The sequence below is a fragment of the Globicephala melas genome, chromosome 6 (genome assembly GCF_963455315.2).
Source record: "Globicephala melas chromosome 6, mGloMel1.2, whole genome shotgun sequence".
In the NCBI taxonomy this organism is placed as follows: Eukaryota; Metazoa; Chordata; class Mammalia; order Artiodactyla; family Delphinidae; genus Globicephala; species Globicephala melas.
This window is the reverse complement of record NC_083319.1, coordinates 89,136,524-89,150,119: the sequence shown is the minus strand read 5'-3', so window position 1 is coordinate 89,150,119 and position 13,596 is coordinate 89,136,524. Positions and strand designations below refer to the sequence as shown.

The 13,596-nt window shown below is 51.3% G+C and overlaps 1 protein-coding gene across 2 annotated transcripts in view; it reads left to right on the top strand.

Moving 5' to 3' along the window:
* Positions 1 to 13,596, top strand: part of PHF2 (PHD finger protein 2) — a 95,242-nt gene that overhangs the window by 38,758 nt on the left and 42,888 nt on the right. For both annotated transcript variants that reach the window (XM_060301158.1, XM_060301157.1), the window contains exon 2: positions 12,768 to 12,853. In XM_060301158.1, coding sequence (XP_060157141.1) covers positions 12,768 to 12,853 — 86 coding nt within the window. The remainder of the gene's footprint in view (positions 1 to 12,767; positions 12,854 to 13,596) is intronic.

Below are 13,596 nucleotides of genomic sequence, written 5' to 3'. Positions count from 1 at the left end.
TTGAGATTACAGTTGTTCTTTATAATGTTTAAAGGGAGATAGCAATATGCACACACAGGAAAAAATTCAACAGTCAGGAATTTGTCTTCGGTGGCAGCTCTGTCTCCTCCCTGCTAACCACCAGTCTTCTCCAAAGGTGGCCACTTGGGTTAGGTTTCTGAGTCTTTGCAGAACATTCTGATTACAGAGGAGCATGTGTATGCATTTCTTTCAATGCCCCACAAAAAATGGGTGTATGCCCTGGCCCCTTCTGTAACTTGTGCTCTTTGCTGCACAATAAATCCTGGAGATTGTTCCAGATAGAAAGTGTAGAGTTTGTACTTCTTGGCATTCCAGACATTTACCTAAGTCTCCCCTGGATGGGCACCTGGTTGTTGCTGCACTAAACACCCTGTACACCCCTGCGCCAGTGTACCTGTGCATTCCTGGAAGAGGGCCACAGACAAGGGTACACGCGTTCTCAGTATCAGCAGCTCCCATCCTAGAGGCTGTGCCAATGTGTGTTTCTGCTGAGGACATAGAATGCTTGTCTGTCTGCAGCATTGACACACCAGGCGCTCTCCAGTCTCTTAGGGCTGTGCCAGCCGATAGGTGGAAAACCTTGCAGTTTTAGTTTGCGTGTCTTACTGAAAGTGCTGTTGTATCTCTTTCCATACGTTGAAAAACCACTATGTCCTTTTCTGTAAATTGTTTACTAAAAGCCACGATTTCAATCACTGGTCAGGCAGTTTCACTATGTTTTTTTCTCCTACAAAAAGTCTTTTTACTGTTTGCTCCATTCTTGACATGTGATCCAGACCTAAACTGAGGTCTCGCAGAGGCACGTAAGACTCCATGGAAAGCAATCATTGATTTGGGTACTTGGTATTTTTCACTCCTGGTGCTGCTGTTCATTGTTTGGAATTGTTTGGGTTTAGTGTCCCTGAGGCCAGCAGCAGGGCACCCTGGCAGGGCTATGGGGAGGGGTCCCCCTCAGCTGTGTCTCTGTGAGGTGTGGGAAAGGCCAGGTTTCCCTCCCTGACATGGCCTTGGTTAATTAGTGCCATGAGCCTCTGTGTCCTGCTTACTTCTCTCCAGCAAACACTTACCTACACTAAACCTGCAGATGTGGTTTGTACTTTTAAATGCTTCAGGAGTAAGATTTTAAGAAGGCACCCCTTAGGAGGGTTGTTTCAGCTAAGTCCACAGGAGCGTCGTGGACCCTTGAGTGCTGACCTCCCTCTGGTTCCATCCTGTTCTTGTTTGCTTATGGGTGGCGGTGGGGGGTGGGGGTGGCGGCGTCTGCTCAGTTGTGATCTCTACTGGAGTCTCCATGCCGACTGGAAATCAAGGACTTCCCTGCTTCCTCTGGGACGGAGCTGCCTATGGATTTCTAGGTCATGGAGCTTTAGTGTTCTTGGGACTTTGAAGATGCGCCGGCAAAGAAGTTTCCTTAGGGCCGAGTAACAGGACTCGTGGAGGAAAAGTGACTTCTGTCCCAGGGGACTGTGCTGCATCTGTGGTTTCCACCAGTCACTCCTGGGGTTTTCCGTCAGCAAATATAGTCCAGAAATGAGGTTGAGCAGTGAATTCCTAGGCAAAGCTGGCACCTGGGCACAGACTGTGGCTGAGGGCCAAGGTTGCTAATCAGGAGCGAGCCTGGGACTCATGCTGTGCATGTGGGCTGCTTTTCTGGAAGGGGTTGTGTGTCCCCCTAAGAAGGAAGTTATAGCCCCTATGGCTCATGGAAACCCCAGGTGAGAGCTGAGAGGAGCATAGGTCCGGCCCCACCTGGCTTCCTAAAATAGGCACTGTTGTAGCAGCTCCCAGACCCCAGCTTGTCTTTGGAAATGGGCCTAATCCAATAAGTTAGGTGGGGCTTGGGGTCCAGATCTTCAGAACCTTCCCAAAGGCTCTACCATCTTGTCTGGACGTATTGCCAAGACAATATAATTGCTAGGACATATTGGTAAGTGGAAACCCCAGGGCAATGACTGGATCAGCCCTGGACGCTGAGGCCGCAGGTCCGACGTTGTGGGGACAACAGAGTGACCCCTCACAAAGTCGCTTCTTCATCACCTGATAGTGGACTTGCCCTGGCCAAGAGACTCCAGGGTGCATGCCCATGGGGGCACAGCCTGACCCGAGTCTGTGACCTGCACCAGCACCACCCATGGGGCACTCGTGTCAGGTGTGCTTGGGCAGGAACACCAGATAGTCCAGAACTCAGTGTCTGTAGGAGATCACTGGCTTGGAGCTTGCAAAAGGCGATAGCGCCAAAGACAAATAGCATCCCTCACCCCCATTTAAGGAGCCCAGAGGCTGGGCAGCTGGTGCCATGTGTGATTCTGGGTCAAATATACAAACAGCTGTGAGGAATGTTGTCAAGACAACCGGGAAAATGTGACTATGTAGACATGTGCATTAGGATACATCTTACGGTGTTAACTTTGATGTTGTGGTTATGGTGGCGACAGCTTGGTTCTTAGGAGACTGCAGGCTGATGAATTAGGGGGCCGGTCCTCATGTCTATAACATATTTTCAAGTGTTTCAGAAAAAAACTACAGAGATATAAAGCAAATAAGGGGGAATTGTTAACCATTGGAGAACCTGAGTGAAGGGAACATGGGCATCCATTGTAATTTTTCTATAGGGTTTAAAATTTCAAAATGGGAAGTGGGTCGGGAGAGCCCTCTCAGGTGATGGTGACATTGAGCAGGCAGAGACCTGTCACCTACCTCCTCTGCCTGAGTCCCTCACCTGTGCCAGGGGAGGGCCTGGGTCCTGTCCATCTCATAGTGGCACCTGTTTGTAGACTCCCCAGGGCTGTACTCCGCCCAGCTTGGGACCCTTCCCGGGGCCTCGTGCTTGCTACCCGCTGCCCTGCTCCTCTCTATCCTGTCAATCCTCTCACCGCCCCTCATACTGCCTTTGGTGCCTTTACCAGGTGAAGGAGACTAGGGACGTGAGTCACTTGCTCCAAGGTGGCTGGCAAGAGAGGTGTGTGGACATTGGAGACCTTGACCTCCACCTGCACCCACTGGAGTGGGTTTTATAAACATCAGTTTATAGGGTCATGACTCACCTTGTTTAAACCTTTGAACTAAGAGAGAGGAGAAACCCCACATGTCCTACAAGGTACATCTATGAATGTTTGCTTCAACTGTAAGTATGGACGCAAGTGTTTCTTTTAGAGATTGTGATAAATTGGGAAGTTAAAGAAGTGAAGGCTCTTTGGGCTCTGCTTTCCTCCCCTGCAGTGGTGCTTCCTCCAGATTCCTGTGAGTGGTGCTCTCTGGGTTGGCCTGGAGGATGACGGAGACTCCTCTCCAGTGTGTCTGCCTGTGGCTTCCATCCCCCCATGGCTTTCCTCCCCTCCGTGGCTTTGTCCCCCCGATGGCTGCTGTTCCCCCATGGCTTCCAACCCCCCATATCTTCCATCCCCCGGAGGCTCCTGTTTCCCCTGGGTGCCCCATCCTGCTGAGGAAAGTGTGGAGAAGCACAAACAAAGGTATTACGGCCAGGAAGGAAAAACTTTGGGCAAGATGGGGTGGGGCTCAGCTGGTCAGAGGCCACTGGCCCCTTATTCTCTCCTTGGAGATAGGGAGGGGCTGGGCTGGAGTCCATTCACCTCAGAGTCCTGGAGGAGTGGATGTGACACATCTGGGAAGAAGAATAGATGTTGACATTCTTTCCATATGGATTCTGTGTTTCCCTCTGGAGTTCTGCTCTCAGCCACTTGCTGACAGATATGAGAGCATGTGTCATGATCCATCAGACCAGCAGGAGAAAATGCTGCTGATGATGATAATGATGATGATGATGGTGATGGTGATGGTAGTGATGATACTGGTGATGATGGTGATGACTGTACTGATGATGATGGTGATGGTGACGATGACTACAACGAGCAGTAAACTGTCTGCAGGCTCCTGCTTGTGCCAGGCATGGCGCTGGGCACTGTACATACGACCCTTTTTGAGCTTACCTGCCCCACTGGCAGGGGCTGGGAGGACAATTGTTCTTCACATTCTGGAACCTGTTTTCATTTCTTCTGAGTACGCAGTCCCTCCCCATAGTCCTGGTTATCTGTGGCTGTGTAATAGTCACCGCAAAACATAGTGGTTTCTGACAACAACTGTGTGGATTTTCCCCACAAGTCTGCATCTGAGCTCAGCAGACAGACCTACCCCCCCCAAATCTCTGTCATTGCTCTGTGGCTGGGTCCCCACGAGGTCCAGGTGGAAGCCACATGGTCTGTGTGACTCTTGGGGGTCCTGATATACTGATTCCCCGGGCTGACTGCCCTCCAGGGTTGGTAGTGAGACCCTCCTCTGTGGCGCAGTGTCACCTACCGCCCCGCAGGCCATGGCAGACACCCTGTCATCCCGTGCACACAGGCGCCCCTCTCCCTGGGGGCCAGACTTTTCCAGCTGGGTCAGGTCTGGCTGTTTTCTCTTTCCCCTTTCCTGCTCCTCTTTATGAACTTGTCCTATGAGGGCTCAGGTGCCTCAGGGGTCCAGTCCTTACTGCACCCTCCACCTCCTCCTGTGGCAAAGTGTTTGCTACCTACTCCTGCACAGCAGGCCCTTGGCTGACTGGAAACTGTGAAGGCTCCTGAGCCTGGTGTACGAGCTGTGGGGTGCAAACAGACTTGGCTGCCCCCACCTGGTCTTGCCACCTTTTCGCGTGGTCCTGGCAAATGCGGACCTCTCAGAGAGGCCCTTGCACAACATGCCTGAGGCTCTTAGGGTGAAACCACAAAACCCATGGACAGCTGTTGCCTGGGGGCATCCCGAGGTGGGACCCAGACACACTGCCTTGAGCCCATGTGTGGCTCTGAGGGTGTCAGTTCCCTTCTCCCACTGTGATTTCTCCCCTGTCGTGTGGAGAAGGTTGTGTGGCTCCTGGACTAGTGGCTGGGCATTCAGTGATTTAGTGGTGGTTACACGATTAGGGCCTAAAGGACCACCTTAAGTTTGACATGTGGCTGATGACCATCTTGAAGCCGAGTGGTGACCGAGTTGTGGTCCCCATGGCTGCATCGTGTGGAATTGTGTCAGTGACCAGTTTCTGGGTATCCTTTGGAGACTGCAGGCTGGAATGGGGGAGGATGAGGGAGGAAGGGGATGGCCGTGAAGTGGGGCTGGCTTGACATAGGATGAAGTCATCATGAGGGGAATCACTGAGCACCCCCATGCCTTCTAGGGCTCCTTGGCCAGCCCAGGCTTCCATGCAGGTGTCCGCCTGCCCTGCCTCTCCCTGTTGTCTCCAACGTGGCGTCTCCCCTCCATTGGGCTCCCTGGGGGAGACCCAGGGGCCCTGAGATGGCTGTCCCAGCCTTGCTGCAGGGTGGACAGCTCAGGAGCCCTTCTCAGTGGGGCACCAGGACCCAAGAAATGTGGGAGGAGGTGAACTGGGAAGGGGCACCGTTCTGACTTTCCAAATAAAGCAGGAATTTTGCTGCTTGTTATAAAAAGAATACACACTCATTTTCAGTGATTTAGGAAAGTACAGAAAAGTGTAAAGAGAAAACAAGCATGCCACTGCCCGGCACCAGTGTGGAGCCCTTCTGTATCACTGTGTGCCAGGGCTGTAGTTTTAGTGTCTGCAGATCTTAAACATGTAAACTCAAAAATAAAGCCTGAGTTTTGATGACTGCATAATATTCTGCTGTGTGAGCATAGCATGACCTTGGTATCTGACCTCCTGGCTGGAAAAGTTTACTGCTCCTAATTTTTCGCTGTTTTAAATAATCTTGAGGTGGACCATCTTGCATGTGACTCTTGTATGCATTTCTACTTTCTGCCTTATAACAGGTTTGTAGTTGTGGAATTACTGGCCTGAAGGATAAAATCCTTCTTAAAGCTCTTGGCACACACGACCATATTGGGGGAGACTGCTTCCCATGTTCATTCCTCCATGGGCAGGATGAGTGCCTGGTCCCAGTGGCCCCACCCGCATCATGACCATTATTGACACATCAACCGTGCCACCTCTGAGCTCCGCGGTGCTTTACATTGCAGGGGCTGGCGTGTGAGGCGAGGTTTGCCCGTCCCCCTCCCCTCGGGAATTGACAGGGGCCACTTCCTTTTTTGAGGCTCCTCCCCTGACTTAAAAAAAAGTCAAAACAGTGTTACAGAAGTTTTGGGTTATGTTAAATCAACGTTCTTGACAACACAATAGAAAAAAACCACAATGCAATCTAATTGTGGATTCATGAGAAAATTCCAGCCTTGATTCTCAAAAGCTGAGCAGAGGAGTGTGGTGGGGTGCCCAGGCTGGGCCAGGAGCCTGTGCCCTCGGGAGCTCCTCTGGCAAGGCTCTCACCATGAGGTCATACCCTGCATGCTTGGGGCTGGGATTCTAGAAAGTCCTGCTGGAAGTCGCCCTATTGGATGGCAGAGCAGGGATTACTGTGGGACGACCTCAGAAGAGCCGCTTCCTCTCTCGGTCCCCCTGGCCCTTGGTGTCACAAGGGTCTCACAACCAGAGCATCTCCAAGAGGCAGATTCAGATTTTGCACAAAGAGCAGGGAACCCAGGCTTCCTTGGGAGCAGGACTTCCCAAGGGTGGCTGGCCACTTTGGCAATTCTGACGATTTTGCCACCTTTGCAAGTATCTGAAATCTGCAGCCTCCCACCCCTCAGTTCCCTTTTTCTTGGTCATTTTCTTTGGTGTCTTATCCCCCAGTCACCTCTGCCTTTGAAAATTCTGTTGTCTTTCTACTCACTGGGCTCTGGGTACCAAATTACCTTTAATATTTGTTTGGGGTTGACTTTCTGGCATGCTGGGGTTGCTCGTGGCTCAGATCAAACCAGTTCCCGGCCCCACTGGGTCGTGAGCCCCTGAAAATGCAGCTGCATCTCTCCTTGTTTCTCACCGCCTGCCCGCTCAGTGTCAAGGTGAGTGCGGTGGACTGAATGAGCACATAGACAGGAACACATGGGCCCACACACACACTTGCACACACATGTATGCACATATGTGCAACTTACATATGTATGCACACATACATGCAGTGCACATACACTCACGCGCACACACACACACACACACACACACACACACACACATTCACACACCCCATAATTTTGTTCTGGGTTTTCCACCAAGAGAAATTATACCATACACATTCTCCTATTACCTACGATTTTTCAGTTTACAATTACTGTGGATATCTTTCCATGTCAGGATGTAAAAATCTACCTCATTCTTTTTATCTTTAAATTAGTTTAGCAGTATCCTGCCCGCCCAGAGCATTCTGCATTACCGTCTGCGTTTGCTGGGCAGGTGGTTTCCAGGTTCCCTTTATGCTGTGAGGCCTGGGTCCAACCTCGGTCTGTGTCCCAGCCTTTCCCTCAGCTGTCACATGGGCAGAGCCATCCCTGGGCCCCTGGGAGGTCTACAGGTTGGTGGAAACATCACTCATTCATTTGAGTCTTCTCCTAGGCACCTGGAGTCCTGGGTGCCAGTGACCTGGGTTCTCTCCAAGGGAGGGAAAGCGGGGTCAGCAGGATCCGTGTTGATGTCTTAGGTGGCCCTGGCAGCCTGTGCTTCTGCCTGCTGCCCACCCCCTGGGTGGGCCACGGCTTTCCATCCTGGGCACTGGGGCTGGGCAGGCTGGATTTGGCCCCTGAAGCTTCTGTCCTTTAGGAAGCCATGTGGCCTATGGGGTGCTTGGGGGACTGCTGCTCTCACCAGAGTTAAAAAGGACAAACGCCACAATTATCTGGCTGAATGCGTCTTTTCTCCAAGGTGTCAGGGCTGTCGCAGTTGGAGCTCTGTTTCAGAACTGATGTCCTGGGTGATTCTGTCCCCATCTAGCCTCGAGGTTTGTGTAGGGCTCCCCTGCCTTGGCCCCACAACACCTCTCCCAGCTGCTGGTCTTTTCCCCTGTGCCCTGAGTTACCTCCCCCACTCTCTCTCCCTGCCTCTGCCCCTCTCCCTCTTACCCTTATGCCCTCCCCCAGTCACCACAGTGTGCTCACCTGGCCAGCCCAGCCCAAGGCCTGGCTGACCCTCCCAGGCTGCAGCTGGGGCTACCTTGTGCAGTTGTGATGATCTTGGGGACACGGATGCAGCTGGGCCCAGACATGTCCAGGGCCCAGCTTGCAGGTGATGCCCCTCATCCTCCTTTCTCCCTTGGACCATTTGCAGGTAACTTCGAGCCCCTGCTTGGGCCTGGAGTGTATGGCAGGCTCTAGTGCCTGCTTCCCAGGAGAGTGATGCCCACCTTCCACCAAGAAGCTCATTGTATCCTCATAGAGCTTTCGTCTGTTGCAGTCCTACAAGGGGCAGGGGGCAGGGGACAGGTGAGGCTCTTGGGTGCCTTGCTGTAGACACAGGAGGACTAGCAGGCTGGGTGTGCTGAGCCCCCCACGTCCATCAGGGCAGTCCTTGGGTGCCCAGCTCTTGTTGTGAGCCAGCAGTGGTCTCCATGGGGTGGGTGGCCTGTCTGCCCCTCCTAGGTGAGGGGTAGCTCTAAGGTGTTCCCAGCAGAACAGAACCCACCTTCCCTGCTTCTCACTTTCTCTTTCAGTCCCGGGGCCTTCCTGCACAACATAGCAAACAGCCAGACCCATCCTGGCCCAGGTGAGACCTGAGCCCACCAGGTGGTGGTGTTCTAAAGACCCCCAGGGGTGGAGTTGGGGTGTCATGCACAGTGCACATGGTCGTGACTCCCGTGTCTCAGCTTCCACACCTGTCACAGGGGCCCCTGCCGTGGGCTTTCCAGAGCATGATGAGGCTTCAGGGATGTGTGGGACCAGCAGGTGGTGTTTGGGGGAGCCAGTCCCAGTAACTAGGCCTGAGGAACGCCAAGTGGGGTTTTGTATTTTAAGGCACATTGGTTTCCTTCCTTTTGATTGACCTGGAGCCTCCATCAGAGAAGCCCCTTGGACCTTCCAAGGTGCACCTGACTCCCGACCTCCTGCAAGGGCCCTAAGTCTGTGTCATCTGACCTCAGACATCCTGCCCACCTGTAGGGTCAGTGCCGGCACATAGAGGCCTTGCAGCAGAACCTGCTGCAGCCTCCTTGTTTGTCCCTGGGGCCCCTGGGACCTGGGCAGGCAGGGGTTCACACCGGGCCATGGGACAGAGGCAGACCCATCAGGGGAGGTCGGCCATCCTCAGTGTTTGTGAGCTCCAGGGGCTGCCAGTGAGAAGATAGCCTGGAGCCCCTGTCCAGTGTGGACGTGCAGTATGCGCTGTTGACCTAAAATCATAACACAGCCAGCTGTTTTACCAGCAAAATGGGTTTATTCAGGCACCGCAAAGAACTGCAATTTGGGACATGCAATCTCTGGCAAGCCACAGGAAAGTCCAGGGAACAAAGGAGAGTAACATTCTTTTATAGAGGAGAAGGGAGAGTTGGGAGGAGCTGTTGTAAAACAAGAGTCCATTGGAGGAAACTGGGAGTTCGAAATATAGTGGCTTTCATTGGCTAAGTGTGACAGCCTTTGGTTGGCTGGGCTGTTGCCAGGCAAGGAGAAATTCTTCCTCCTTCTGGGTAGTAAAGTAGTAACATTCTTCCTGTTGGAGATACAAAGGTGTAGACTCTTCCTCTGGGTCTATAACTGACACTGAGTGATAGGGTGTAAGAGCTCTCCCTTATGGCCTCCTGACTCCATTTTAAATGAGGGTCTGTTTATTAATTTTCACAGGACTCCAGGTGTGGACGTGGGGTGTAACTTCTGGGTCCAGTCTCTGGACCTGGCCAATCCTGAGCAGTTGCAGGGCTCTGCCTTTGTCTCAGTCCATGGCTCCTGGTGGGTATGGGTGATGGGGGCTCACTGTGTGCCCAGTTCTACAGTTGCTGGGTTTGAGCCATCTTCACCCTGGTGTGATCGCTGGTATCATGAGCCCACTTTATGGATGAGCAAACTGAGGACAGCCAGCTCGGGGCCTGCCATGCAGAGGCGACCCAAGGCACAGGACCCTTCTGTAGCCTGACTCTGGAAGGCAGGGGCTTGGAGAAGACTGGTAGGGAAGGAGCAGAGGGTCAGGCCTGGTGGGCTAGCCCTGGGTAGGGGGTGGGGGTTCAGGTGAGCCAGCTCTTCCTCCTCCTGGGTGGAGAGAAGCTGTCCTCTGCTGCCCCAGCCTCCAGGCAGTGCCCCATGCCTGGGGGCTGGGAAGATCTGGCTGTGTTTACTGTCCTCACTGTGCCTTTGCCAATGTGGCATGCTACCAGTTTAATGTGTTCGGTTTTGGTTAATTTGTCAGTTGAAAATGATATGTATTGTGATTTTAGCTTGCCTTTCATGGGTGGTTAGTGAGGTTGGGTATCCTTCTCACACAGCTGTAGCATGTGCCTATTCTGTTCCTGGCTCTGCCCTGTTCTGTTGGGAGATCCCCACAGTATATATAGTTCATGGAGGAAGAGTAGAAAAACTTTGCTATATTTGCTGTACATACTTTTCATAGCACCTTGAAGTTTGTTTTCATGATTTGGAGCACTGTTTCAATCCATCAGTGTCCTCTCCGTTTTCCTTTCCATTTTCTTTTTTGTTTGTTTGTTTAGAAAGTCACTTTGCGTCATGAGAGCAAATGTGCCCTCATGTTCTGATTTTGATGGCTTTGTCTTTTACATCTGACTCTAGATTTCTTTCACTTTATTACCGTTTACGTTCTGAAGTGAAGACCGAACTTTATGTTTTCAAAAAACACTTGCCAAGGTCTTTCTGGGCTTCAGGCTCTGTTCCCAGGGCTGTCGGACTGCGGCAGCTGTGGCAGGCAGTGTCCTGCCCAGGGACCCTGGGGCGTTGGTGGCCTGCAGAGCGTCTTGTCTGCTGAGTGCTCCTCCTGGGCCAGTGGCTGAGGGTGGGGGGAGAACTGTCCCTCTGAACGGTGAGGAGACCTTTGGGTGTGGGCAGACAGCTAACCTCTCGTGCCTCAGTTTCCTCCTTGTACAATAGGGCTAATGATAATTATCCCGATTACCGCAAGGTTGTTGCAAAAAAATGAATGTAGAGTTCTTGATGCTACCAGATGCAGAGTCAGCACTCAGCCAGCCTTAGTGATGATGGGTGGTGTCACTCTCACAGGGCCACCAGGTTCTTTTCTCTTTCTTTTTTGAGATAAAATTCACATAACATAAAATTAACCATTTTAAAGCGAACAGTTTGGTGGCATTTAATACCTTCACAGTGTTGTGCAACCATCACCTCTATCTAGTTCCAGAACATTTTCACACCAAAAGGAAACTCTGTGTGCACTAAACAGTCACTCCCCATTCCCCTCTGCCCCCACCCTCTGGTGCTGCCAGTCGGCCTCTGTCTCTCTGCATTTACCTATTCTGGGCATGATCATGTAAATGGAATCACAATATGCGGCCTTCTGTGTCTGGTTTCCTTCACTCAGCACAATGCTTTTGAGGCTCATCCTTGTTGTAGTGTGCATCAGCACTTCATTCCTTTTTAAGGCTGAATACTACTCCATTGTATGGCGGCACTGCAATTTGTTCAGCCATTCATCAGTTGACAGACATTTGGGTTGCTTCCATCTTTTGGCTATTGTGACTAATGCTGCTGTTAACATTTGTATACAAGGATTTGTTTGAGAAACTCTTCTTAGTTCTTTGTGGGTCTATACCTTGGAGTGGAATTGCCAGGTCATATTATAATTTTCTGTTTAACTTTTTGAGGAACCACCATACTGTTTTGCATAGAAAATGTACCATTTTATGTTCCCACCATGAACGTGAGAGGGTTCTAATTTCTCCACATCTTCACCAGCACTTGCTAGTTTCCTGTTTGTTTTTTTCTTTTTAAAATTATAGCCATCCGAGTGAGTGTATAGTGGTATCTCATGGTTTTGATTTGCATTTCAGTGGCATCCAGATGACTTAAGGGTGTTGAGCTTCTCTTCATGAGCTTCTTGGCCATTTGTATTTCTTCTTTGGAGAAATGTCTGTTCAGATCCTTTGACCATTTTTAAATTGATTTGTCTTTTTGTTGTTTTGTAAAGTTCTTTATGCATTCTGCATGATAGACCCTTATCAGGTAATATGATTTGCAAATATTTTCTCCCATTCTGCATAGTGCCTTTTCACTTTCTTGATAGTGTCCTTTAATGCAGAAAAGTTTTAAAGTTTGATGATGTCTAATTTATGTCTTTTTCCTTTTGTTTCTTGTGCTTTTGGTGTCATTTCTAGGAATCCATGCCCAAATCCATGGTCATGAAGATTCACTCCTGTGTTTTCTTCTAAGGGTGTTATAGTTTTAGCTCTTATATTTAGATTGTTAATCCATCTTCAGTTAATTTTTTGTATATGGTGTGAGGTAGGGGTTCAACTTCACCGTTTTGATATCCAGTTGTTCCAGCACCATGGTACAGCTCCCTGGGGAAGGTGACTTAAAGCCGTCCCCTTCACGGGGTCTGGAGGGGCCCTGCCTATGGCTGCAAACTGCCTATGGTGAAATGGTGGGGGTGCCCTGGCTCTGAGACACGCCCCCCCACCCCCCACCCCCCGGCCTCAACCTCCCTGGGCTCTGTGGGGACAGGGCAGTAACGGCCCTCATGGAGGCAGGCCCAAAGGATGGCTGGTTCCCTCTGCCTTTCCCAGTCACATATGGTGAGGTCTTCCTTGACCCTCCCTCTCCACTTCGAGTCTCCCATCCCATCCATGTGGGCCACTGTCCCCACACACACTCTGCCCCAGCTGCCGTCATGCTACCCTGCCCTTCCTCTTGAAAAGTGAGTGGGAGGTGCTGCAGATCTTTGCAGGGGAAGCTCTTGAGGAGCCAGCTGACTGCTGTTAATGATGTCTGTTTCTCCTTCGTTTCAGCTGTGTTGGAGTGGAAGAGGAGGAGGCCCCAGACATCGACATATACCACTGCCCAAACTGTGAGAAAACCCATGGGAAGTCCACCCGTAAGTATAGCACCATGCTGCTGCTCCTCGGATCTGACAATGGGAGCAGGGTCTCTGCTTGGCCTTGACCCCAACCCCAACTGGACCCCACCTTGCTGACGTGAACCGCCCTGTGTAGTTGCAGCCAGGGGACTCTGGTATCTAGGAACCACCTCCTGCCTCATTTATTGCCCCTCATGGCCTTGCTGGGCCCACTGTGGCCCCTCCTGGTCATCTCCTGCCTGCACATGCAGCTGGGGCCCCTCACGGCCTTTGCAAAGAGCCCACCAGCCTTCAAAGGCCTGGGCAGGGGTTGCAAAGTCCAGCATTTGCAGTGACCAGGCAACCTGAGATGGGTACATAGGCTGGGAAATGTCCAAGGGACCATCCATCCCAGCCCTGCCCAGCTCTGCCCAGCTGGCCATCTCTCTGCAGGGGTCCAGGAATGTGCATTGTTGCAGATTTGCTCTCCTTCCCTTCTCTAGCACCCCCTGCATGGAATCTTAGGTGTTCACCTTTCTCTCTCTTTTTTTTTTTCCAGCAATGAAAAACATTTTATTTCCTGTCAGTTCTACATTATTAATAAGTGAGAGTACAGGGAGGAAAAATAATAGTTGTTTTTTTTTTTTAATTGAAGTATACAGCCAAGGAATTTTGTATTTTTGAAATGCAAAAGAATTCTCTTTCTCAAACTATTTGTGCATTACAAGGACTTTATCCTCCTCCCCTTCCATCTGGCCCTCTGGGGGCGTGGGAGGCCCAGT